The sequence below is a fragment of the Protopterus annectens genome, chromosome 1.part1 (assembly GCF_019279795.1).
Source record: "Protopterus annectens isolate FY-2018-M chromosome 1.part1, PAN1.0, whole genome shotgun sequence".
In the NCBI taxonomy this organism is placed as follows: domain Eukaryota; kingdom Metazoa; phylum Chordata; order Ceratodontiformes; family Protopteridae; genus Protopterus; species Protopterus annectens.
The window spans coordinates 1,859,052,297-1,859,078,939 of record NC_056726.1 but is presented as its reverse complement, the minus strand read 5'-3'; the positions used below and the strand labels follow the sequence as shown (position 1 = coordinate 1,859,078,939).

Genomic DNA, 26,643 nt, shown 5'->3' with positions numbered 1-26,643 from the left:
GTTTAACTGAATAGTAACATATCATATCTATTTCTGTTATGCCACATGAATTTCTCTTAATAGTCCTGATTGTGTTCATCTGTGTTACCAGTGTTCTAATATTTTGGATCTTATTTACTTTCTGTAATCTATTTTTCATCTATCTCAGTATGTCTGTCCATCTGTATTGAATCAATTAGATCTTCCCTTATTTCATTTTCTTCTACACTGAGAGCATCTTTTTTGCTTTCTACACTGAGAGCATCTTCTTTGCTCTGTTTTTCCTATGAGTATTCTACAGAAAGTTTTAGAACATCTTCCTGTGACATATCCTCTTTAGACACACCATGTTTCATCTGTTGCTCCTTCATATTAGAACATATTCACACAAAACTCTGCAATAATATCTGCATCACAGTTGCAACTGTCTCCTGTTCCTTCCCTTGCTGTGCACCTTCAACTGGACTTACATACTAGTCTCCTGCAAAAGGCTCTTAGGGTATCAAAATCTGGCAAATCTTCTTCAGATGCCACTGCTTGACCTGCTGGTCCTTAATCTGGAGACCCATTGTCCCATCTGCACCATTTACTGTATTGAGTTCTCCACACTAAACCTGCACTGATAATTCATAATTTCAGTTTCTATTTATCTTCTACCTTACTAACCCTTTTTATTGCATTCCGTTTGTTTTCTTATTTACTATATTATTAAATTGCCTATATCTCGGTGATTTTGCCTATATTTCTCTTCCAATATCTTTGAAGATACATTTTTTGTAATGTATATATGGCACCATGTTTTTCTTTCCCATGTTTATGTTTCTTTTTTAAACCTTTAAAAATATTTGGGTTTTGTTTTTTACGCTTTCTCACTTGCTCTGCCTTTTCCAGGTGACTCAATGTTTCTTTGTCTACATAATGCTTTTTATTGATCTTTCGTACTAATGAGCATGCATTTATATGTAGTTTTTTTATAGTTTTTCTTGTGCAAATATTTTTCTTCCCTTTAATTTCTCTCTTAATCTTTCTGAATATCATCTGTCTTGGAAATTATGGACTTCTTGTGTAAGAGCAACAATATGTAACTTCTCCCTTATCCTCAATAGTCTATTTTGTTTTCTCTATGCTGCTTTTTTATGTGTGTCATCCTTCAGATGAGACTTTAAATTGAGGTCCGTTATGCTTGAGGTGGTGGTAACTCAGGTGGAAGATCCCATAGCACTAATCTAAAAAGGTACAGGAAGTTTCTTAGCGCCCTGGCAAAATTTCTCATAGCAGCAGAAATACCACCACAGATCTCCCCTGTAAAGAAGCTTGTAGCCTAGTGGTTCTAGCCCAGTCAACAAAGAATACATAAATAAAGTATATTAAGTAATGAACTTAAAGTAAAATTATGTGCAACAAAATTAAGTTAATAGCTGAAAGTGTTAAGTTCAGTGTCTACAACAAAAATGATTCAGTTCTTCACAACAATTGTAGTATGCAAATTAAAATTATACAATTCTACCAGAATCAAATAAATTAAACTTCTACAAAGACTCTAATGATTTCCCGAATTTCCTGCAACACCTGCAAGAAAACATTGAAGCTTCCAAAAAAATTTATAACAGACTGTGGTTAAATTTGTCAGGCTGACTCATAATTATCAAACAAAACAAGATACATCATGTTTTTAGATTTAGAAACACTATTTAAAAATACCAACTAACCCAGCCACTGGGGATGCACAAGCCAGCGCATTTCTTTGTGCCGGTCCCAAGCCAGGATAAATGGGGAGGGTTGCGTCAGGAAGGGCACCCGGCGTAAAATTTTGCCACATCACACATGCAGAAAACTGTACAGAAATTCATACCAGATCGGTTGAGGCCCAGGTTAACAACGACCGCCACCAGTACTGTTGGCCAACAGGGTGCTGGTGGAAATTGGGATACTGTTGGCCGAAGGAGGAGGAGAAGAGGTGGAAGGCATGCCCGAAGGCAGGTAAGGGCTAGGACTGTGATAGTGAGGGTCGGAACTTTGAATGTTGGCAGTATGACTGGTATAGGGAGGGAGCTAGCTGATATGATGAACCGAAGGATGGTTGGTATATTGTGTATGCAAGAGACCAGATGGAAGGGGAGCAAGGCTAGGTGTATCGGAGGCGGTTTCAAATTATTTTATCATGGTGTGGATGGGAGGAGAAATGGCGTAGGCATTATCCTGAAGGAAGAGTATGCTAAGAGTGTTTTGGAGGTGAAAAGAGTGTCGGATAGAGTGATGTTTATGAAGCTAGAAATTGATGGTGTAATGATGAATGTTGTTAGTGCATATGCTCCACAAGTTGGGGGTGCGATGGATTAGAAAGAAAAATTTTGGAGTGAGTTGGATGAAGTGTTGATGACTGTACCCAAGGGTGAGAGACTGGTGATTGGAGCATATGTCAATGGGCATGTTGGTGAGGGGAACAGAGGGGACGAGGAAGTGATGGGTAGGTATGATGTTAAGCAAAGGAATGCAGAAGGTCAGATGGTAGTGGATTTTGCGAAAAGGATGGACATGGCTGTGATGAATACATATTTTAACAAGAGGGAGGAGCATATGGTGACATACAAGAGTGGAGGAAGATGCACACAGGTGGATTATATCTTATGTAGAAGGGCCAATCTGAAGGAGATTGGAGACTGTAAAGTGGTGGCTGGAGAAAGTGTAGTTAGGCAGTATAGGATGGTGGTTTGTAGGATTACACTGGTGATCAAGAAGAGGAGGATGAGTGTGAGGACAGCACTAATGATCAAATGGTGGAAACTGAAAAAGGGTAATTGTGAGATGAGGTTCAGGGAAGAGTTAAGACAGGCACTGGGTGGCAGTGAAGAGTTACTGAATAGCTGGGTAACTACAGCAGAGCTAGTAAGAGAGATGGCTAGAAGGGTGCTTGGTGTGACATCTGGAAAGAGGAAGCAGGACAAGGAGACCTGGTGGTGAAATGAAGGAGTACAGGAGAGTATACAGAGAAAGAGGTTGGCGAAGAAGAAGTGGGATTGTCAATGAGATGAAGAAAGTAGACAAGAGTATAAGGAGATGAGGTGCATGGCAAAGAGAGAGGTGACAAAGGCTAAGGATAAGGCATATGAAGAGTTGTATAAAAGGTTGCACACTAAGGAGGGAGAAAAGGACCTGTACTGATTGGCTAGACAGAGGGACCGAGCTAGTAAAGATGTGCAGCAGGTAAGGGTGATAAAGGATAATGAGGGAAACGTACTCACAAGCGAGGAGAGTGTGTTGAGCAGATGGAAAGAGTACTTTGAGGGGTTGATGAATGAAGAGAATGAGAGGGAGAGAAGATTGGATGATGTGCAGATAGTGAATCATGAAGTGCAGTGGATTAGCAAGGAGAAAGTAAGTATAGCTATGAAGAGGATGAAGAACGGAAAGGCCGTTGGTCCAGATGACATACCTGTGGAAGCATGGAGGTGTTTAGGTGAAATGGCAGTGGAGTTTTTAACTAGATTGTTTAATGAAATCTTGGAAAGTGAGAGGATGCCTGAGGAATGGAGAAAAAGTATTTTGGTAACGATTTTTAAGAATAAGGGTGATGTGCAGAGCTGTAGTAATTACAGAGGGATTAAACTGATCAGTCACAGCATGAAGTTATGGGAAAGAGTAGTGGAAGCTAGGTTAAGAAGGGAGGTGATGATTAATGATCAGCAGTATGGTTTCATGCCAGGAAAGAGTACTACAGATGTGATGTTTGCTCTGAGAGTGTTGATGAAGAAGTACAGAGAAGGTCAGAAGGATTTGCATTGAGTCTTTGTGGACTTAGAGAAAGCATATGACAGGGTGCCTAGAGAGGAGTTGTGATATTGTATGATTTGTTATCAAAGTTTTGGAAGTACACATGTAATTTAAGAGAAACTAAGATAAGTCAGTTAGATTATGCTAGTCAAAAGTCACATAGTGGTCGGAAATGCCATTTTGTGAGTTTAAACATGCTGATGAGAAAACTGTTTTTACTCTTTTCTACACTGAGACGACCCATTTAATGAAACACAAATATATTTTACAGTTGATTAAGTAGCCAAAGATAATTTATCTTATGACGTTTTACCCTGCCAGTCTTAAGCGTAACTGATTCACTCCAATGGAGCTCAGGAAGTTTGCACTGTAACTTCCAATGGGCAGAGCCTAAGCCTTTTGACAGAATTAAATTATGTCCTTTCATTTCAAACAAACTTTCATATATCTGTGACTATAGGAGTTATGAAAGAAGTATAAATGCCAAATCCTTCAACATAAACTATTTTTATAGTGGTAGTATTCTTTTGGTTCTAGGTCTTAAACTGAATTTTATAAGTCACAGGAAACACAGTAACTATTATGTTTGTAATATTTTGTAAACAACTTACAATATCTACGCAACCACTTGAGTTGCACATATACTGTCAGCAGCATTTTATTCATCTAGCTGAGAGCTTTCATATGAGGCTAAGGAGTTTTGTCTGTGTTACTTGGTTGTTGAGATATTTAGAAAAATGTGAAAATTATAGCCATATAAATTAATATCATGAAAACAACAGTTAATATCACTTTATCTGCACTTGACAGATGTCAAATATTAAAGCAGTTGAGTTTGCCATTGTGTAAGTTATACCATTACATTTTTTAAAACTGTGTCCATAGCCTGGTTTTGGAATTATTGATGCAAACATGAACATGCAATATTTGATGCCTAGACGCATCAGTAGAAGTTAACTGCAGATGCACCTGGAAGTGTCACTCCAATGTAATGAATAAACATTTATTATTAATTTTTGACCACATGAGATGTTCTTACATTTGCATCTTTTTTTGATTGGGGGATCTTGCACTTGTGATTGCTTTGATGAAATATTTAAATTGGGAGATTTCAATGTAACATGGTTCTGCTGAAATCCTGCACTTATAGGGATGAAAGCACCTAACCATTTTTATGTTCTAGTTATGGACATTAAACTTAATTTTTTATTTACCTTGGTCTAAGTCTGTTTTTCCAATAGGATTTTATTTGTGTGGAATAACTGTAGATGTACAGTAGAATAAAATTGTCATGATAAAAAGGGATAGAAAATTATTAAACTTTTAAAGTTTTATTAATATGTTGTATACGTTTTGTTGACTACACTCAACCAAAATGCAACTGTTGTGTCCTTGTGAACTACTTCAGTCTACAACAACATGAGAAAGGAGAATGAATCATCATGGTATGGCAACATCAAAACAGCAGGCGAAGCCTTTCCTCCATTAGCATACCCATGATGCTAGCTCCCATCAGTGGCCTACAAAGTAGTCAAATTTCTTTAAGTGCTTCCATTACCCTAAACAAAATATCCACACTGTACATGATCTGTATGCACCTCTTCTTTCTTTTTTTTTTTGCCTAAGATACAACCCTTCATAAAACCTCAGTTAGAGGAGTGCCCATATTTTATAGAAATGCATTAGTCTGGGTTGAGTTTGTATATTACAAGCATGGTGAAATAAGGCAGAGAGTACCATAAAAAATAAATATGCTTAACTATTAATTCAGTACATGATTCAAAGCAGTTCTGGCAAACAGTGTGAAAGCATGCTAGGGATGGCATTATCTTAAGTTTCATATTGACAAACTATTTTTTTTCTGTTTACCACACATGGTTATACCCTGTAATTAAAATAAATCATGGTACCATCACTTTTAATCTAAGAGTGAAATCAAACTCAGTCATAATAAATTAGCCTTCCTAAATGTTACTACTGGAAACAATGATGCAGTAAATTACATCTCTATAAAAAACAAAGTGAGATTCTATCTTCAGGGACACAAATAATTCTACATAAGATACTATAGATGAGTTCAAGGATATTATTAATTCCTAATTGTTATAAACATATACTGCCAAGCCATAAATATCCAGGTAAATTCAGCAGACAACATTGGTGGGAATCACAAAGTTAATATGATATACAACAGAAAAGAGACACTACTTAGTAATGATGGCAGTTAAGCAGATACAACATATGTCTATTTAACTTTGTGGGTTACTTTCTGCAGGTACTTGCAGAAAAACTGGTCTGCAGTGTGCATCAGACTTCTTTTTGTGTTATTTTTTTTTTCAGCTTTACTTCACTTCAGTGTTTGTGGATTTGACCGGTTGGCACTTAAGTACTGTTGTTTTCCTGGAGCATTTTAGTGACTGGGGAATTGTGGACAATGCTCTCAATTCAATGCTATTCTCTTAACTTCTTTCGCAGTCATACCTGACTGCAGCAGGTCTCCTCTCACACTATTAATCTGTCATGTGGCTGAACACCCTTATCTCCTCTTACCTTCCTCTTGCCTTCTGCTTTCCTGCACAAATGAACAAACCACTGTAATCTCCATCAGCACTGTCATCAACGTTGTCTGCCTTGCATGTGTGCACCTGCTTCCCGACACACCCTACAGACCTACCCATTATTCTAAATACCTTCTCCAATGTCCCTCTCTCTATATAAAATCATGAACAGAGCCATAATGGATTTTATCCAAAAATGACACAATTATCTTGATCTTTTTCACCAAATCATCTTCTGCTTTCCTGCATACATTAACAAACCACAATAATCTCCCACCAGACAGTGAAAAATGGAACATACAGTTAGGGAACTATCAATAGTAGAAAAAAATGATTAATTCATTACACAATGCTTTCCAGGATTATGGAATATGCTTCCCTTTGAAGTTAGTCAATAACTGCTTTTAAAAATAATCTTGATATAAATACATAATGATAAATAAATAGATAGATAGTTAGAAAGCAATAAACCCATAGATGCTGGAAAAGAAAATATCAATATAGGGGTATGGCAAATCAAGACTGTTGTACCAGAAGGACTTAAGCTTGATAGCTGAATCTGTGAAGATATGAACAGGGAGTTTTTCCAGTTTTTAGTTCAAGTCAAAGTTGTTAATATATATGCTATATTAGGGAGGCTTTAGATTTATTTCCAGGGCTACAAATACATTGTATAACTAAGTGGTTTCATTCAGCTCTACTATTACGAAAAAGACCTTAGTCTTATCTTTGATCTAAAGCTTTGTTGATTTCCAAGGCAATACAGAAACCTATTCAAGGCTTAGGAATGTGACTTAAGTCTATGGGTACCTCAGAACAACTGACACACAGAAGTCAGATCACTCTAGCTTAAGGCAATTTACATATCACCTAGGAAATTATCTTCCATAGAGCAGGCTTGGCTATCTCCCAGCTTTTTTAGATTAATGTAATTTATAACAGCTAATGGGATCAACTATCCCTTTGCCTCCAGTCATATGTATAGTAACACTAACACTATTTTGGATAAGTACAGATAGGATAGGATATGTATATTTCTTTGTGATTTTTTCTGAGAAATTATCAATTATGAAGGGCATTTATCCAGGCTTAGAATTTAGTCTATCACTTATTTTCATCATCAGGCTTAATTATTATACCTTAAGGAAGATTATGGTGTCAAATTTAAATGTAAATGCTCTGTCCCTGCCTTTGTTAACTACCATTTATGCAGTTCTGCTGTTCTCCAGAACATTGGGCTGACATAACAGCACCATTTTCTTTTCTCACTCTCTCTCTCTCACTCTCTCTCACTCACTTTATCTCTTCCTTTTTCTCTTTTTCTCTCATTTAGCTATACCACGGCCTATGTAGTGTATTAACTGCATACACTATCCATACATTCTAACCCTGTATCTTATTTTCTTGGTAGTCCCTGCCTTTATCATCATTATGAATTGGACATTATTGTTAATTCATATTTTCTTTTAACTAAAACCTCTATCTCACAAAGACTGCTTGTTTAGAGAGAATAATAACTTACAAATTATAACTTATTGTTTTCCTTCTCTGGATTTAACTAGTCTCCATACACATCTTTTGCTTTGAGATTTATTGTCTCACTAAATGTCAAAGAGGTCTCTCTGAGTGTTATCTTCACTGTTAAATGAACATTAACTGTAATGTAACATGACAAACTTTGATTTTAATATCATGCAAATTAGATAGGGGATGTAAATAATTGGTATAATGTGTGTTTTAATGTACCAATGAGTGAGTGGAGGTCTGTCTGCAGTAATCAATGAAAAGTTTTTTTGAGGGTATTTTAACTTGTTTAAACCACTGGATATCTGATGAAGCTCATGACTCAATGGACAAAAGCACTTATTTCTTGTTGCGTATTTTAGTACGAAAGTCTTATTTCTTTCTGGATTTGACAAAAGTGATTAAAGTTTCTATTTTACCCATTTCGGATTCTGTGCTATACTAATTTTGTGCCAATTATATAAGATCAGTTAATATATGTTACATTGCTCCCTGAATGGCACTCCCAATAGGAAATAAAGTATTAAAACTAATAAAGCAAAGCTGTATCATCTCCAAAATTAGAAATATCATTGCAGATTGGAAAAGCAAAGTTCAAGTCATTTTTCTGATGTCTTTTTTTACCCAAAGATAAATACAATTGTTTTATTATACAATAAAACCAATGTCATTATTTAGTTTGGCTTTTTTTTTTTTTGCTTTTTTTTCTACTGGATGTAGTCCAAACCAAATTAGTGATCTCATTCTGCAATACATTGTTACTTGATACTTTCTTAATGACTTAATGTGATTACTTACTTACTTACACCATCCTCCAGGAACAACTTTAAATGAGAGGATTTCCACATATCTCTTAAAATATACAATATTTTATCTGATCAGATTGAATAAGTACTTCAAAAGCATTTCAAAACTAGATACTTTTTATGACATAAGAATCTTTAGATGTCTTTGATGCTCTGAAGGCTGCCAGCCCAGCTAGATAGAATTTTGCAAATAATTCTGTGTCATTGTAAATATTAATATGATCCACAGACTCATTTTACAAATGTAAGAAAACTGTGTTATGTGCTGAGTTTCAAGATTGTAACCACTGTGCACCCTGCTGGAAGAAAGCAGAAATGTGTATAAACTCTATGCCTATGTAATGTATGTTCCATAGTAGAAATTGGGATATACAGAGTTAACTTGCAAAACTCTAAGAAAATAAGTTGATAAGTAAAGAATTTTACAATGTGTTATAAAGTCAGTTTATCTCAAGTTAAGAGAAAGGATGTCTAGGCCAGGAGTTTCTTTCTATTGTCTTAAGAAAGAGATAATTACTAGGTTTCACTTGTAAAGTGTTTTGTATTGCTCTGTGACTTCTTAGGAGCTGTACATCTGAGAGAGAAGTATTTTGACAGAGACATGTTAAATTCTGTTGGTATCTGTTTAGCCTGGGAACTAGATGCAAGTGTCAAATAGTGGTGTCATCTAACTAACCCATCAGTAATATGTATTATTAATTTAAGAACTATCTCAGTGAGAAACAATGCATTTTGTATTTGTTTCTGAACATGAACACATCATCTCACCAGAACTTTGCCTTGCTCTGTAAGTAATTTAGAACTTAGTTTCTCTTGGAGATAGATAGGAATATAGCAAGATTAGTCAGTGTAAGAGTATGTTCAACAAGGTATTAAGGTTGAAAGTAATTCTGCTACAAATATGCAACTTAAATAAGGTATAAAATAAAGCGTGCTTGAATATAGAAATAGAGTTTAGTAATATGTGATTAGCATCCATACTAAATGATGTGGCTTGAAAAATAAGGAATTTGCTTAATGGACATGTTTTCCTATTCTACATTGTCAGCAAGAAAGCTGACCTCTTACAGACTTAACAAAAATGTAAAAAACAAGATGTATGCATTTCACATTGTCAGTAAGAATGGACAACAGGAAAACAATCTGTACGTGTTTCTATCATATGACACGGTTAAGCGAGAAAGTTTGAATGGATAAAGACAATACCAGCATTATTTCTCTACAGGATGAGAACATATGTTTCTGTAAACACCAGCAAACAGATGTTTTCATACAAAGACTAAAATAGAATACCAAGGAGAAAAACAGGATGTAAAACCACTGTAAAGAGACTATAACAAATGAAATTGTTAGGAGAAATATTTTGTACAGGAAAGTTATCTTCTATGCTGATCGAGAAGTGAAGTGGTACAGTACAACTAAAGCTGCAACAGTAGTACATGTGGTTTGTTATAAAAAGTTACTTATTAATTACTGCATCAGTGTATAAGTGACAGAGTTTGGTGCTGCATCAGTGTATATTCTGCAAGTTTCTGTGGGCAGCACTTATAACTAGACTTTTATTTCAGTAGAATCCAGCCAGCAAGACCTTAGTGTCTTAAGAAGACTTCGGATCTATCACAGACCTTGATAATTAATTTTCCAGTTAGATGTTTTCTGTTTTTAAGTTAGACTGTCCTGCTATGTTATTTTAAAGTATTTCCTTTGAATTGTGAATTATATTGTCATTGTGTTGAGTTAATAAGTATTGTCTTGTGTTTCTATTATTTATTATTAAATATATTTGAACCTTTTAAATGTGGCTGGTTTTGTTTAAGAGATATTTAACCTCTTAGAGTACTTGTATGTATTTGGTGACACTGTATAGGCCAGTCTTGAATAGCCTTAGCCTTGGTCACACTTACTATTTGGATAACAGTAACATTGCACAGTAGAACTGGACACCCTTTGGTAAGGGCCTTTATAGTAGTTGATAAGTAGTGGTTGGTAGTAGTTGGTACTACCTTATAGTCTGAGCAGAAATGAGCATAGCTGTACAACCTGTGCCAGACTTCCCCAGGAGTGTCTGTGTGTTTGTATATAAATCAAACCTCAAAGTGTGTGTGCATGTCAGCTACTTGACAGGGACACAAAGCACTGGTTGGACAGAGAGGGTACTAGAGATTTTGGCTTGACCACCCGACTGAGATTTGAACCCTATAGCTGTGCCAGTGGGAAGTCTTATTGGGGATCTGGAGAGAGTGGGAAAAACCAGCCCCAGACTAACTGTGATCTCCTATGTGCTCTTAAGGGAAATTGTACTTTACTGTGTGTGTACTGTTCATCGCCCTAATGTGCATGTCCCTCACTGATGTTAGTGGTATGGCTTGAGGCTCCTTGATTACTGGGCCAGTGCACAGGCATCACAGATGTAATCATGTGATGCCCCAGGCCTTGATTTTGGATTTCACCAGAAATTAATTTCACATCCTAGATTATACCTGTTGTTGTGTCTTTCAGCTTTTCCCGGTTAGGAGTCACCACAGCGGAACTCCGGTCTGCTAATGATTGGCAGTAGATTTTTACGTGCTGAGTTGCCAGCTCTGATGCACAACCTTCAATGAAGGTATGCCCATTCACGCATGTCTCCACACAGAAGATACTCTAGCTGAGAATCAAACAGGACAACGTCTTACTGTGAGGCGACAAGCTACCGCAGCACCACCACCGCAGTTATCCCAGATTATACCTGTAATGGAGTTAATTAGAAAATATTTTTCTATGTGTTCTAACTTCAGAGTTATAAGACCAGAAAACCATGGGCATAGAAAGACGAAGAAATAATATAACACTGTGATACCATTAACAATATCTAGTACTAAAGCACTTCCTAATGAAAGAACAACCAAAGTACGATGTATTATTCAATTGCTAAGACTTTTAAAGCAAGATTCTGCCAACTTTATTATGTTAAAACTGAAGCATTCTGAAATGTTTCCAATGTTACAATACAAATATAACTCAGAAAGTGAAAAAAAATGAGTGCTTGAATGTTTCGTTTATTGTTTTTCTCTGGCTTCTAAGAAGAAAGCGTGTTGGAATAATACTAAAGAGAAACATTTTGGATTGCTCTCTCATGACAAACTACAAGTACTTCCAGATAGTTACCATATTACCAGTGGACAGCAAACCAGATGTTATAGTTCATTATGGCTTATACATATTACCTTTATTTATATTGCAATTTCAACAGTTTGAAAAACTCAAATAAAAAAGGCATTTGACAAAACAAAATATAAACTACTGAGATGATTAAAAAGATAAGCCAATGTGTAAGTACTCTTTATAGCTTATCAGGTGTATTTCTCTCCCATCTATTACAAAACTGAAATAGTTTTCATTTATGCTAAACGTCACATAGCAGATTAATCAGTGTTTATGCTTACCTATTACATAATCCCCAAATCCAATTGTACTCAGGGTGATAAAGGCATAATAAAATGCTTCTCCATAGCTCCAGCCTTCAACATAACTTAAGATGACAGGAGGAAATACAAGGAAGATAAATGTCCCAACAACCATGAAGAAAATCATTGTCAGAATCCCCACTTGCTGCTGTAGAAAACACAAAAATTGTAAATTGTTTTAATAACTAAATTAATTTATGAATACATAGTTTTATCTAGAGAATTATGCAAATGTTAATCAGTCTACTCTATTTAATATAAAAAGTCTACATAAGTAAAAAATAAACAAGTGTACAATACACAAACAAACCCTGAGAAATGAATTAATACCTGAAAGCATGTAGCACTGGAGCAAATAAAGATGCATTCGAAGTACTTACAGAAACCTTCCAGCATAAACAATGTTCTAAAATAAAAACTATAGAACTGTAATGTCGATATTCAACACAGTATATGCATAGGTGTGACTGAAGTGAAAGTGTACCATTTTAAGATAGGTGAGTAAAGTTGCAAAATAATATGCAGGATGCAAGACAAGATCATCCAGTATACCCAACCTGTCAGTCAGCCATTTGCTAAAGTTTTTGTCTTGGTTTGATGGTCATGGCAGCAACAGTAGTCCTTAGCTGATGTTGTGGGATCTCCAGATATTTCTGCAATATTTGTACATGAGATTTAGGTATGTGAGTTTAGAACAGTATCTGTTTGAGCTTAGTACTATCGGTATATACATCCTACAATTATTCCTAGCCTCTAGCTAGATATTGGCATATCTGTTCATTATGTTTCATATTGTATGTATAGTTAATGTTTGCTGCAGTATGTATTATTTGCTATTGCATGCATATTCAATTGTTCTTCATGTACTCTGCTGCTCATTTATTGTTCTGTGGAGCTTTTCTCCCAGGCCCTCCACTGAAAAAGGACCTGTGCCCAGTTGGAATTTCCCAGTAAACAAATGTAAATAAATAAATAATTTTTTGGCAAGATTACAGATTTTATAACCATAGTATATTGTAGGTCTGCCCCTTGACTTCCTAACAGTAGGCCATGTCTGGCATACCTTCCACAGAAGGCTACCAGGAGGCATTCTCACTAGTATGGAGACCACCATACCTGAGTCCTCTCAGCCACTCTGAAATTCTAAGCCCCCCCCCCAACACCATAAACAGAGATCTCTACATACTTGTGAAGGAACTTCATTTACACTGCTGCATGTGCAGTTTCATCCTTTTCATCACTGTCCAAAGCTCAGGACAATATATGAGGATATTTGAGAATGAGGAATATTCTGACCAGTAAACTAAGATCCTCATCCTCTGAATTACCTCTCACTTCATCATTGCAATCCCACACAATTTCTGTAGTACTGCTTCCACAGTACCCACCTACTCCACAGTCTTTCAAGCACTTCTACATTCAGGCATAATAAAGATCCAAAACACTTAAAACACCTTCACTTCAGGGACTGTGTCCCTCTCACCAGCACAGATCAATCTGTTTATTTCTAGAAGGTATCTTGAGAGGAATATCAGCCTGTTACCTGAAGGGGGTAATTTTCACACAGCAGACCACTCCAGTATATGTCAGAAATCATAGTTATTTTAAACAAAAAGAAACTATCATACAGAAACCTACCACATCCACATTCCCAGGTTGGATAATCTCTGTAATCTATTTGCACCTTGATATCCTGTTGGGAAAGATTACAAAGGGGATGGTAGACAGGAGACACCCCTGAAGATGTCATATACCCATCTGAAATGTAATTAGTTTCATAGTGAGAATGCAGCTGCAGCTCTCACTCTGCAAACATATTGAGTGAATGTTAGACTGCAATGACTCTGGGAGCTAGGACATTTGCAAATGCCCTAGGGTCCAGGGCATTTACACCTTCCACAAGACAATAAAGGGTATGAGGTCTTAAGCCTTCATAAGGTCCACCATACATGTGCAAACAGTACTCGTAAGCCCCAATGATCCTTCTGATATCTGCGCAAGAATAAAGTTGATCAATTTTTCCCTGGTCATTACAGACTCTGTATTCCTTCTTCTGAATAAGATATAGTCTCCACTGCAGCAATTTGGTATACTATACAGAAATATTAAAATATCTATTACAGCAAGATATTTCATTTATTTTTGTTTGCAATTAACTGATATAATAGATGCTAAGGGGCCATTTCAAAAGCATTACTTCATGGAGAATTCTATGGACCATGGAATGATTACCATAATGAGTGGTGGAGAGGCAATCCATTGGAAGAATTCAAGAGGGAATGCAACAGATGAAGTAGAGTGAACAGGATGACAGAAGAGGAGGGATGTAAAATGTTGAATGCACTTAAAGTGCAAGCTAGGTAGGCTTATTTTCTCCTTCTGCCATCAAGCAAATTTAGTATAATGCAATAGTAAATGTGAGTATTTAAACTAAGCAGAGGTCCAGATGTTGCTCCAAGAACAACAAGTGCACCTTACAAACATACTAAGCAGGGTTCTTGCACCATAAATCTCACTACAGCTTCTAGAAAATTTTCTGTGGGTAAGTCTGTATTAACAAATATTTGTAATTTCTTAAATCTGTGAGAAGTGAGCATAAAGTTGAAGACGTTAATTTAAAAAAAAGAGGTCCTCAAGTTTATGTGTACAATAATGTATATGAGCTGCCGGTATCAGTGATATCGGGTTATGTGTTATTCTGAAAATGGATGGTAGTTTAGTCTCTGTTGCTTACTGTAAACTCTACTGCTCTAGTAACAAACTATTTGTCGTCGATGTTAATCATTAATATTAAAAAAAACAAAAACAAGCATACTGCCTAACAAATACAACACAAAGCAACTAAATTAATTAAATAACCAACTCTCATCATGCTGCACAAGTTTAAAACTGCTTTATTTAACAAAACAGTGATAATGTTTTCAAACCAATCACTTCATCAGATATCTAAAGTGTATACATCACTTCCTTCTAGTTTTAAAATATCTGCCAAAGGTCACATGATTAGCTCTATCGAAGTAAAAATTAAAACTTAAAAAATATTTTTTTAAAACAAACTCCTTGCACATTGCAAACCAAGCAGTAGTTTCTTTACATAAATATGGCAGGGCTATAAATGTATATGCCATTAAATAACCAAAATATGGGTCTGTGTTAAAAGATTGAATTTTGAAGTAGTCAAATTTCATATGATCAAATATTTAAAAAGTCAAACATATCCCTATTCATTTAAACAGCAAATTGTACTGAAATTGTTTGTACAGTGGGGATCAGGAAATATGCCCTTTTCCCCACTGTAGTGCAATCTCAGAATTGGAATATATAATTAGCAGGGGTGTGGAGGGTGCAAGGGAGCTTGCCTCATTGCTAAAATGCTGTTTTTGAGTTTGTACATATGTATAACTTTATGACAGTATCTTCAGCTGAAGCACATTTTCTATCTGTCAATCAAATTATTAAATCCTTTGACAAAGTACTGAGTGTTTGTTCTCTTATTGTACAGTCTCCCAGCATTTCAGAAGGAATAACTTGATGCCCTTTCACCTACCTATGGAAGTGGGTGCTTATTTTGGCAATGACAGTGACAGAATCTTCTGGTTTTCTTCAGTGTTATCTAAACATTTTTTCTATATAGTTCAGTTGAGAGACTAAAACATTTTAAAAGGTCGTGTTTGGCTATTTTCTCCACAAATGGCATCTGACATGTTAGTAATAGCACACAATAGCTTTACTTTAGAACAGAGGAATTAAAATCTTCTCCTGCTGTCATTGGTCAATTTGCTTCCAATTACATGCCAATATAAAATTTCCCTCTTTATACTGAGGAAACAATTTAGTACTGATTTGGCATGTAGAGCTGACTTTCCCCCTTACTACATCATGAGTTCCTTTTCATGCTGCCATATGTTTTCCCTCCTCTCAGTGGCCTCGTACTGATGCACTTTCTTCATAAGTCTTCTCCCTCTCCTGTTCTATGGCCAGTTCATGTTGATGCTTCCTTTCTTCCTCTGCAGCTTTATGCTTTTTTTAATCCCTTGCACACTTTACACCTAAATGTGCTTCATTCCCTTAGGTGCTTCCAAGAATTTCATCTCAAACTCAAATTCTAGCTCTTTAATTAAAGCTGCATTTTAAATTAATTCATACTCTGGAGCAAATTATGTGATGCTTAGCTGAAGGCTCTACACCTACAGTTACTACCAGTCTGTCTCCATGTCTAGTGGACTGACATTCAGTTGGGGGGGGCACTGTAATGGTTCAAGAGTTTACTTCAGAAACACAAGGTACAGGGTTTGATTCTCACCCTTGAAAGGGAAATTGTCTAGGCTTAAAATGACTCACAAAGGCAGGTAGCCTTGTACTTACCTATCAACCTATAATGCAGCAACTGTCATCCTTATCCCAACTAGTGTGTATCAGAAATATTTTGATTTGCTCTCTTTAACCACTTGTGCTGTTGACATTTTGGAATATTTTTCAGAGCTCATCTTAACCATATCCTAACTACTATGACAAAAAATAAAATAAATGTTGTGCAATGCATACTACTGCATATTTTACCTTTTGATTGCAAGAATGCACACATGTTTTGGTGACAAAACTATAAAAATCCAATTTACAATGCATCCACAATGTTAATAGGTGCATAGGAGATTAATGGGTGAACAGCTTAAGGACCTTTACAAACCTAGCCAATATAACCCACTTTTACCCAATATATGGCCCCTAAGACCAAAGAGGATAGCATGGATTTGTGCCTGTGCACTGAATATCTTACAGACTGCCCCTGTCCATAAGGAAAATAGGTGCGACCTTAGGTGTGAATTTGCAATTCTCCATCTACTGATCCAAATTGTATTTGAAGAGGGCCAGGGAAGGCCCGTGCTTAATGTGAATAAGAAGCCTGTTCCAAAGAATTGCAAGCTGTGAGACACATATCTGTCTCTGCAGCATGTTTAGTTTGAGTCACTCACTAAGTTTAGATCCCTAGATCTGGTGACCCTCATGCTGTTTGACTTGCAGATGTGTAGCAGTTCCATCAGAGCTGAATTTGAAAGTGCCTTGGAGGTTAGGCATAGGTCTCCCCTTAATAGTCGGTAGGAGACAGAGCAAAGGGATAGGGCTTTCAGTCAATCCACATAGTTGTGTTGTTTACACCCTGAATCTTCTTTGTGAGGAACCTTTGAGATCATTCCAGCTGCTGTAAGTGCTTAATCAAGTACATGCCAAATGGTGCATTGTACTCAGTTCTTGATCTAATGAGGGCTGAGTACAGCGGGACTATAATTTCCTTTGTTATGGATGCCATACCTTTACTTATAAGTTGTACACATAAAATGACTTCCCGACCACTGTGGACACATGGTGGTCAAAGTTCAGCTACTGTCTCTCTGTGTACCTAGATCTCTTACCTCTGAATTTACTCTTAGAGGTATGCTACTGATGTTGTAATCTTCATGGGTATTTAATTTCCCAAAGGGCATGATAATGCATTTTTTCACATTTAGTTTTAGGCCATTGTTCTGGCACCAGTCATTTGGCTGATCTAGACCCTCATGAAGGATATCATCATCATTTGGGGGATTCAATGTTTGCTCCCAGCTTGCAGTCATCGGCAAACGTTGTCATCTAGAAGTCTTCCAAATTAGCCTTCACTTCAGAAAAGTATATTCCGAACAGGAGTGGTCCCACCACTGAGCCCTGTGGTACATCACTAGTAAATGGCCTTTTGTTGGATCTGGATTCACCCACTTTAACCACGTGTCCAGTCCATGAGCCAACTAGCTAGCCATCTGTTGATGTAGGGATTTATTCCCAGTTTTGTGAGGTTTATTTATAATACCCGAGTGGGGAATTTGCCTTGGTCAGGTAATGGTAGGTGGTATGTGCTGTTTTACCCTCATCCATGGCCTTAGTGACTTTTTCAAGAAATCCACCAGATTCAATAAGCATGACCTGCTCTTGACAAAACCAAATTGGGTCAGGTCCAGTGTTTGGAGGTTTCCTATGTCATTATTTATCAGGTCCATGTTTATTTTTTCCATGGCCTTACATATAAGACTAATCAAACTTATGGGTCTGTAATTTCCTGAGTCAGCAGATGGTCCCCCTTTATACAGAGGGATGATTGCTGCTGTTCTCTACTCTATTGGGACAAAGCCAGAAGCTGTGGCTAAATTGAGATCCTAATGGCCCTGATAAATCCTGATTTAAGCTGTTTAAGAGGCAACCTGGTATATCATCAGTCCCTGTTGATGCCATGTTTTTAGTTTCGGGAGCACAATAGTAACCTGTTTTTGGTGATAATTGGCAGATGAGTGGTGGAGGGTATTTCTGGGTTAAAAACTGGGGGCTTTGCCAATAACTGCATTACATTATATGACTTTTCTTGATTACTTACTTTTGACTTCTTATTGTTACTTACACCTTACTCCTTCCTTCAGAGAGGATGATTGATGAGATTCTAAAATAACTAATATTTTATATGATCAGATTGAATGATGAACTTAAATAAGTTTCAAAACTAGATACTTTTTATGACATAAGAATTTTTAGATTTCTTTGATGTGAATGCTTTGATCAGTCTGAGGGCAGCAGGATAGCTAGAATTCTGTGTCATAAATAATATGTAATCATGTATAATTGTATTAATAGATCCACAGAAATTTTAGAAAAATGTGAAACTGTTGTGAGTTGCATCAGTTTAACCACTGCTGCTGCAAAGTACTGCTGGAGAAAGCAGAAATGTGCCTATGCAATGTATGTTCCATAGTTCCATAGTAGATATACAGATATACAGAGTTAAACTCTAAGAAAAAAAAAAAATAAGTTGATAAGTAAGAGAATGTGTTATAAAGTCATAAGTCAGTTTAAGTTAAGAGAAAGGAAGGATGTCTAGGCCAGAGTTTCTTTTTGTCTTGTCTAAAGAAAGAGATAATTACTATTTACACTTGTAAAGTGTTTTGCTTTTGTACTGCTCTGTGAGGGCTGCTCAGAGAGAGGAGAGAGATTTGAGACAGAGACATTGTTAATGTCTGTTGGTATCTGTTTAGCCTGGGACTAGATGCAAGTAGTGTCAAGTGGTGTCATCATCTAACTAACCCATCAGTAATATGTATTATTAATTTAAGAACTATCTCAGTGAGAAACAATGGTGCTATACCTTCTGACTGAGTATAAGTGATGCCATTTACAACTAATTCCACACATTGCTGGGTGTTGCCCTTAAGACTGTGGACATAATTGAAAAATGCCTTTTGGTTATCATTAACTTTGGAGGATATTTTTGCCTCAGTCTGCTTTCAGAGACTTGACTAGTTCCCTAAATTGCTTGTTTAGACTAATGAGGGATTTTTGCTCTGTTGTGCACACTCCTTCTTACTTCCTGGCAGGATTTTCTTTCATTTCTTGTACAACTTGTTAATACCAGGGGTCCACCAGGATGGCTTGTTTTTGTGGATTGACCTGGGATTATTTTGGTCTTTTAATGCCATTTCTATGCAGTTGTTTATATAGTCACACAGGGCTTTTGTGTACGCCTGTGCAAGGTTTTGCGGGTTTTTTGTTCTGGATTTGGGGAACCTTGAAAACTAGCTATGCTATCCCTTAATGTGGAGTAATTTGCCTTAGAGAAGTTCTTAAAGTTTTTGGGATTAGGTAGGGGGGTTAGTTTTACCTTTATTTCAAGAGAGTTCTCTTTATGATCTGATTTTAGCATGGAGGACATTACACTGAGGAGGGTGTGCAGCACTCTCCCATACCTTTGAGTACAGGATCTAGGATATTTGTTCCCCTGGTCAGTGCAACTAGCTATCTCAGGGCATTTGAATTTACAATGTCAACAAATCTTTGGGCCTGCATGTTAATAGTCATGTATGCCTCCTAATTATTGGAGGGGTAGTTAAAATCACCCATGTGTATGATATTGGGATGGATGATGAGTTATTCTAGTAACTTCAGGTGTAACATATGGGTTTCTTGGTTCATAATGGAGGATCTGTAGCTAGCAAGACTACGGTAATGGATTTTTCCCATGGTTAGTTGGACAAAGAGTAGCTCAAACATGTCATATTGTTTGAACAGCGTTGAGATGTGCTTATCCTTTATGTAGAGAAACACACCTTCGCCTTTTGCTACTTCATGTTCAGTGGGTAGTCTGAATGTATGAAAGATGTTATAGTCATGCACTGACAGAGTGCTTTCCATGGCTTTGAACCACATTTCAGTAACTGCACAGATGCCAGCATTATCCAAGGAAAGGAGAGCTACCACAGAGTGCAAGTTTTTGTTGAGGCTTTTAGCATTGAGTAGTAACACCTATAGCTTGTCCTGAGTAGCTTTTATTATATTGGAAGTTTGTCTGTTTGGCAATGCCTAAAAAAAGGCACTGTACAGGTGGATAATGTTTTAACAATATCCAAAAGTCTAGAGGTGGCAGGTGAAGACCATCCCTGACAAAGCAGCACAGCCTGTCAACCATGTCCTCCCAGACTGATAAGTACTGGACCACTTTGGAATGACACCAGTAGCTAAGCTAATTGTTAAAGTCAATCATTTTCTGCTGGTATTGGGGCATCATTCTTGGAGATGGTAGAATGCTGCTCAGTGCTAGGCTCACACCTGTCTGTGACATATATTCTGAGAGTTCAATCATGTCTCTCTTCATATAGTCCAAGGAAGTACATCTCATGTCATTAGCACCCACATGGATTATGACTGAGACATACTAATAGTTAGGGGTAAGTGACCTGAGTCCTTGAGTGATCTGGTGAGTCCTGGCCGCTGACAGGCAATTAACTGTAACCATCCCCTTATCCAGCCTGATAAGTGAGACATCAGTGTGTCTCACAATGGAGTCTCCTATGAAGGAATAAAAAAGTAGGTCCACAAACAGCAATGTATACTGCCATCTGATGTATGATGAAAAGTCCGCCTCTAATGACTGTTCCTCTTGTTCCAACCACTGTGCTGCTGACCAGTATAATACTCAAAGACATGCATCTGGAGCATTTCTCCCCGGGCCTCCGCTGAAAACAGGCTCTGTGGAACCTAGTCGGACATTCCCGGTCAACAAATGTTAAATAAATAAATAAATAAAATAAAATAAATGATCAGAATATTGGGTTATGGAGTGTTATAAGCCAGTTGTTTCAGAAATATGGTTATGAACTTTAAATGCTGCCCCATTTTTGCCAAATATTTTGATGGATTGCTGGAGTTTGAATCATACCCCTGCTGTATGGGTTATCAATGCCAGTAAAAATAATAGGTTTGTGAGTTAGCCAATTTCTGAAGAGTCACTACACTGGTGACATGTGTTCATCTACCGATTCCCATAGCCAGAGGATCAGCTTGAGGAGGTATGGATGAGTACCCAAATCTAGCTGTTCTCCCTCAGGGGAGGGTTTTGGATCTGGTGTTGCTGATCACTAGTGAAGGCTAAGGATATATCATCTACAGCCTAATAAGTGGGCATGGGTTGTCTCATGCACACCTATGAACACATGCTGATATATTATGGTCCATGGGAAGGAATAAAAAAGTAGGTCCACAAACAGCAATGTATACTGCCATCTGATGTATGATGAAAAGTCCGCCTCTAATGACTGTTCCTCTTGTTCCAACCACTGTGCTGCTGACCAGTATAATACTCACCTACAACTTAAATAAACTTGGAAAAAGGTCACATTTAAGCATAGCTGAGTGGTTTGGTGCAGTGTAGTGCTCAGCAGTGCTTAAACGTAACTGAGAGGTATATAGAAATTTATAGCTGTAGTCATCATATCCACAGTAGCTGAATGGTTAGAGTCATGGCCTTGTGTGCAGTAGGTGCATGGTTTGAATGCACAGATAGACCATTCAGCTTTTACATGTGATAGCAAATTGTTATAACAATTTATTTTTTTAATTATGTATATATTGACATTTGTTAACTGAGTTAGTCTAGCTGGGCCAGAAGCTGATTTTCAGTGGGGATCTGAGGAGAAAAGTTCCTGCTACACACAAGTGTCTAATACATTAAAGTCACACTCCAAGACAGCGTAATTAAAACACATAAGGTTAGTAGGTATAAAGTAAAATAGATATAGATAATAATAAAATATCATTAATGAACAATTAATTTCAATATTTTGTTTTATACTTTTAATAAAATCTGGCTTGTCCTTAGCTATGCTCTGCTAAGCACTCTTAAGCCAAGCTAAGCAATGCTTCAATAGGACCCATTTTAGCAGTACTTAGCAATGAGTAGCTCCACTTAGCTGGTTTGGGCATTGATAAGAAATGCCAGTTTAAGCACTGTTCAGCTAAGCTTAGCCGGTTTGCATGGTGATAAGCTTCACTTAACATTCTTAAAAATGGTCTAATGGCGGTAAAGGGTGGGAAAGCAGCCTTATTTAAGCTGAACAGGTGGGAAAATGGCAAGAATATGTTGGAGTTTGATCTGTGCAGAAACTATGGCAGGAGTTGGAGAGGGTGCATGCTTCCGGCCACAACATTGGGGCATGTTGGAGTCTAGGGTCATGGTTGGGCTCCTTGTGAAAGACCATGACATCCGGCTGCTGCAGGGCCAGTAAGTAACAGAGGTCAGAATACAAATCCGAGGCCTGGGACCGGCTGGCATGTGACTTCAACAGTGCAACTGGTATCCCCCACACAGGTGAGCAGGTATGTCACAACTATGATGACCTCAAGCATAGGAAGGGCAACCTCTTGAACCAATGGATCCAAGATGCTGGAGAAGACAATGCCCCACAAGTTTGTAAGTATAGAAAGCATTGATTTACCAAAGTCTAGTATGAATATCTGATAGACAGGTAAGCATAATGGTGTGTTTCTCTCCCCACAGCTGCAGAGGAGAGAGCCCCCAACCTGGAGGCCCATGCAAGGTGCCTAGCCAGGTTGCACCGAGAGTGTGGTGAGTACAGATATAACCTGCAATATATAGTAATATAATTAAGAAAGAGTACAGTAGTAACTGCCAGCAGATATAGTCTGTTTTGAGTGTACTGCAATGAATGTCTTCATAGACCTGGACTGATATAAGTGAGTTATGCCAGGTACAGTTCAATATAGTTAAAAGCATGAAACCTGCTAATGTGAAGGAAGGAAAGTTAGTACTGCATACATTGTGGAATAACAGCTGTCTTTCAACGCCTGCATTAAAGACTGTTAGATGTATACCAATCACTGTTTCATGCCATCCCTAATAAAGCTATGTTGTGCCAAATGTTGTGTGTATTTTGGGCTGTTGGTCAAGAAATTATTACAACTGCTGTTATGTAAACATGGGTATAACACCATGAAGTGACTGAAGGTTGGCTAATAAAGAACTGTTTTGCTAAAGTGTAGATGTGGAGCTGTACTACAAGATATAATGCATTACGATATTTGTTCTACACTAAGATCTGAACCTAGAATAGTAATGTCTAAGGTATGATAGTGTGTTTCTCTCAGAATTGTCTTGCGTTAACCTTTGCATTTCAGCTATATGCATTCCTAAATGTTGTTACGCTGAAGCAGGCAAGTATGAAACTGTAATAGCTGTAGACTGCAAATATATCATCTGCAACTGTGTATTGATCAGGTACGCAACCCAGCACCTTGATATGGTCCGTACACATCACACATATTCTCATCCGCTAAGGATTAAATGTGTACATGTGTATTCCAAATATTAATACACAGTTCACCTACTATCTCTGTCATGCATGATTCTCATGCATGTGTGTTCAACTGTCACTGTAGTATTGTGTGACACTCAACCTATATCACCAGGTCAGACTTTGTTACCAGGTGAGCTCTAGGCACATATCAGTTAATCAACACACAGCAGTGGCTCAGTAGCTCAGTTTGATAAATGATATGCATATTGTTCATTTTGCCACATACAGACTGGGGTTTGAATCCAGGGACAAGTACTAATATATATTTATAGCAACAGACAAGTATTATGGAATATTTATAGAAACAGTTATGTATCGTTAACAGATTTTCCCCCCACAGGACTTACAGGTAAATAAATGTCTGTATTAGCTGTAAGAATGGTATAGTAATTTCTGTGTCCAGATGTACTAGTGTGTAAACAGCATTGCTCAGCAAGATGATAAGACTTCATTAAATAAACTGTCAACAAGTACACTACTATTCCTAGTTAATAAAACAAATAAAACAGTTTATTATTGGTACAGCTGTATGCCTGATGTGTCTGTGAATATCTAATGATGGTCTAAAACCATGCCTGCTAAGGATGACAGGATAAATGTAAACTGCCTGTACTGTGCACGATACATGTCACTCAAGTGTCACGCTGTCATGGATAGTAATCATTTTTGCCAAAACCTTTGGACACAGATAGAATATCCAGTCAAAGTATGTCAGTAGCACACACACAACAGCAGTGTACAGTACACCTTGGTAGTCATATATGTTCCCCTGATATGTAATAGTCCCCTGTAGGTTTGTACCTGTAGGTGTTACACCTTGGCCCATACTGTCTCATGCAGATAGCTTGAGAGGTATGTATGTGCTACAGAAGCTATAGGGCACTTGTATATATAAAGTAAGGGCAGATCTGTAGGGTCTCGAACAGTACTGTTGCAAACAATATAGCTTATACTGTTGTTAATGAAATGTTTCTCTCTCCCCCACCCCTTATCTGCATCACAAATTATTATTGTTATACTACAGGTTTGGTTTCCTTTTCACATATGTTGTTCTCAAAACCTAATGTTGGGCCTTGTGTTTTATTATTGTTATATATTACAATGGTTGCATACTAACATATCTTGTTGAAATACCAATGTTATTGGCCTTTTGCCATAACTGTTACTGGCATGCTGTTACAATACTGACTGTTATTCCATTTATTCTTATGTTCTGTATGCTATGCAATATTATTGTTCTGGGTTAATTGGAACACCTTTGCATGCTGTTATAACTAACATTTAAAGGTGCTGTAATTACTATCCTGTGCACTTTGAAAAAAACTCAACACCATAGCACAAATGGGTAGGCTGGTTCGTCAGATCCACCTACCCCACCTCAACAGACTGTGGCATCAGGTCCCAGAATGTCTGTGACCCAACCTGGAGCTGCCCCCACCATTGGTCCTGCACCACCTATAGATGGAACCAGCTCAGGGGATGCTGCCCGTCCTCCCCCTGGGTGCAGGCATGGAGAGGGAATGGTCACCTGGAAACAGCTTCAGGAATGGTGCTTAGGATTTTCCAGCATGATTGGGATGATTGATTGCACCAGATTGAGGGCAGACTGGTGCATCTGGAGGGGCAGACTGGTCCCAGCACCCAGCCCCCAGCACAGCCACCTTTAGGACCATGAAGGAGCAGTGGTGACTACTTATGGGTGTGGAGCTCAGTCCCACTACTGCCTTCTGGGGGCACTTGTTTCACTGATTTCACAACACCCTCCCCATCCAAGGTGTTTACCCCCCTCATGTGTCATACACTGCACTTGCCTGCTATCTTGTCTGTCTTGTCTGTTTGCAAATGCTCTCTCTCCTACCCAGCTTACCTCCCTACACGAACCTATATCCCTTCCCCAACATTCCACTCTCTCCTTAAAAAAAAGGACATCTGTCCCACAAAAAAATATTGCTCCATACATAGCTCTCCATTTTTGCCCACATCTACACTGCCCACAATCAATTATTACAGCAATTAATTAACATGCCACCCACACCCCTATCTCTAGGATGTGAGGTTCCAAATTTTAAATTGTCCACAACCTGCACAGCTGTTGCTGTACAAGAAATGAAGAGCTATGGTCCTTTCCTACACCCTTCCTGCACATCCCCACCTACTTTTCACATTGTTTTCCCCACTGCTTGCCCCCATTTCACCACTTTCCTGTCACCCACTTTTTATTTCTTTATTTGCAATTAGCATGTGTTTAAGCAGAGTTAAGTGGTGCATTGTCACACAAACCCACTTAAACCCACTTAAAACTACTTTAATCATGTTATCTTTTTCTGACACTGTTATGCCAGCAGCAAAATAATCATCCTTATCAAGCCTTGGGCCCAGGACCCTGTCAACTTCAACATAGTGCATCAGCCAACAAAGTACAAAGAATCCAGAGCAGTAAGGTAAACCAGTTCACAAAAAAACCCGTAGACAAGCCACAGAACAACACTGAGTTTAATACAAGTAAAGCGCTTTTCGTCTGCTAAATACGCAGACTTCTTCAGACAGTGCACAAAATATAACACTATACTTATATAGTAATCAAACACCTCATTTAACAGTCAATTAAATCAATCAATTAGTTGCAAGTAAAATTTAAAAGCATGACTTAAAAGGTAACAAAGTAAATGACAAGATAATTACAAGAAAATTAAAGCTAACCCCACAAAGCTAACATATTCTCATCCAAAAATAAATATATGATGTATAAATAGCAGAGTTTAAATTAAACACTGCCAATATTAAAAGTATATTAAATGGTGAATGCATATGTGAGTAAAAGTATATATATATATATATATATATATATATATATATATATAATAATAATATATTAATATAAACATAAAATGAAAAT

The 26,643-nt window shown here is 37.5% G+C and overlaps 1 protein-coding gene across 1 annotated transcript in view; it reads right to left on the bottom strand.

The window, feature by feature from the left end:
* Positions 1 to 26,643, bottom strand: part of LOC122816723 (potassium channel subfamily K member 16-like) — a 614,095-nt gene that overhangs the window by 8,866 nt on the left and 578,586 nt on the right. The window contains exon 4 of the mRNA XM_044089717.1: positions 12,064 to 12,232. Coding sequence (XP_043945652.1) covers positions 12,064 to 12,232 — 169 coding nt within the window. The remainder of the gene's footprint in view (positions 1 to 12,063; positions 12,233 to 26,643) is intronic.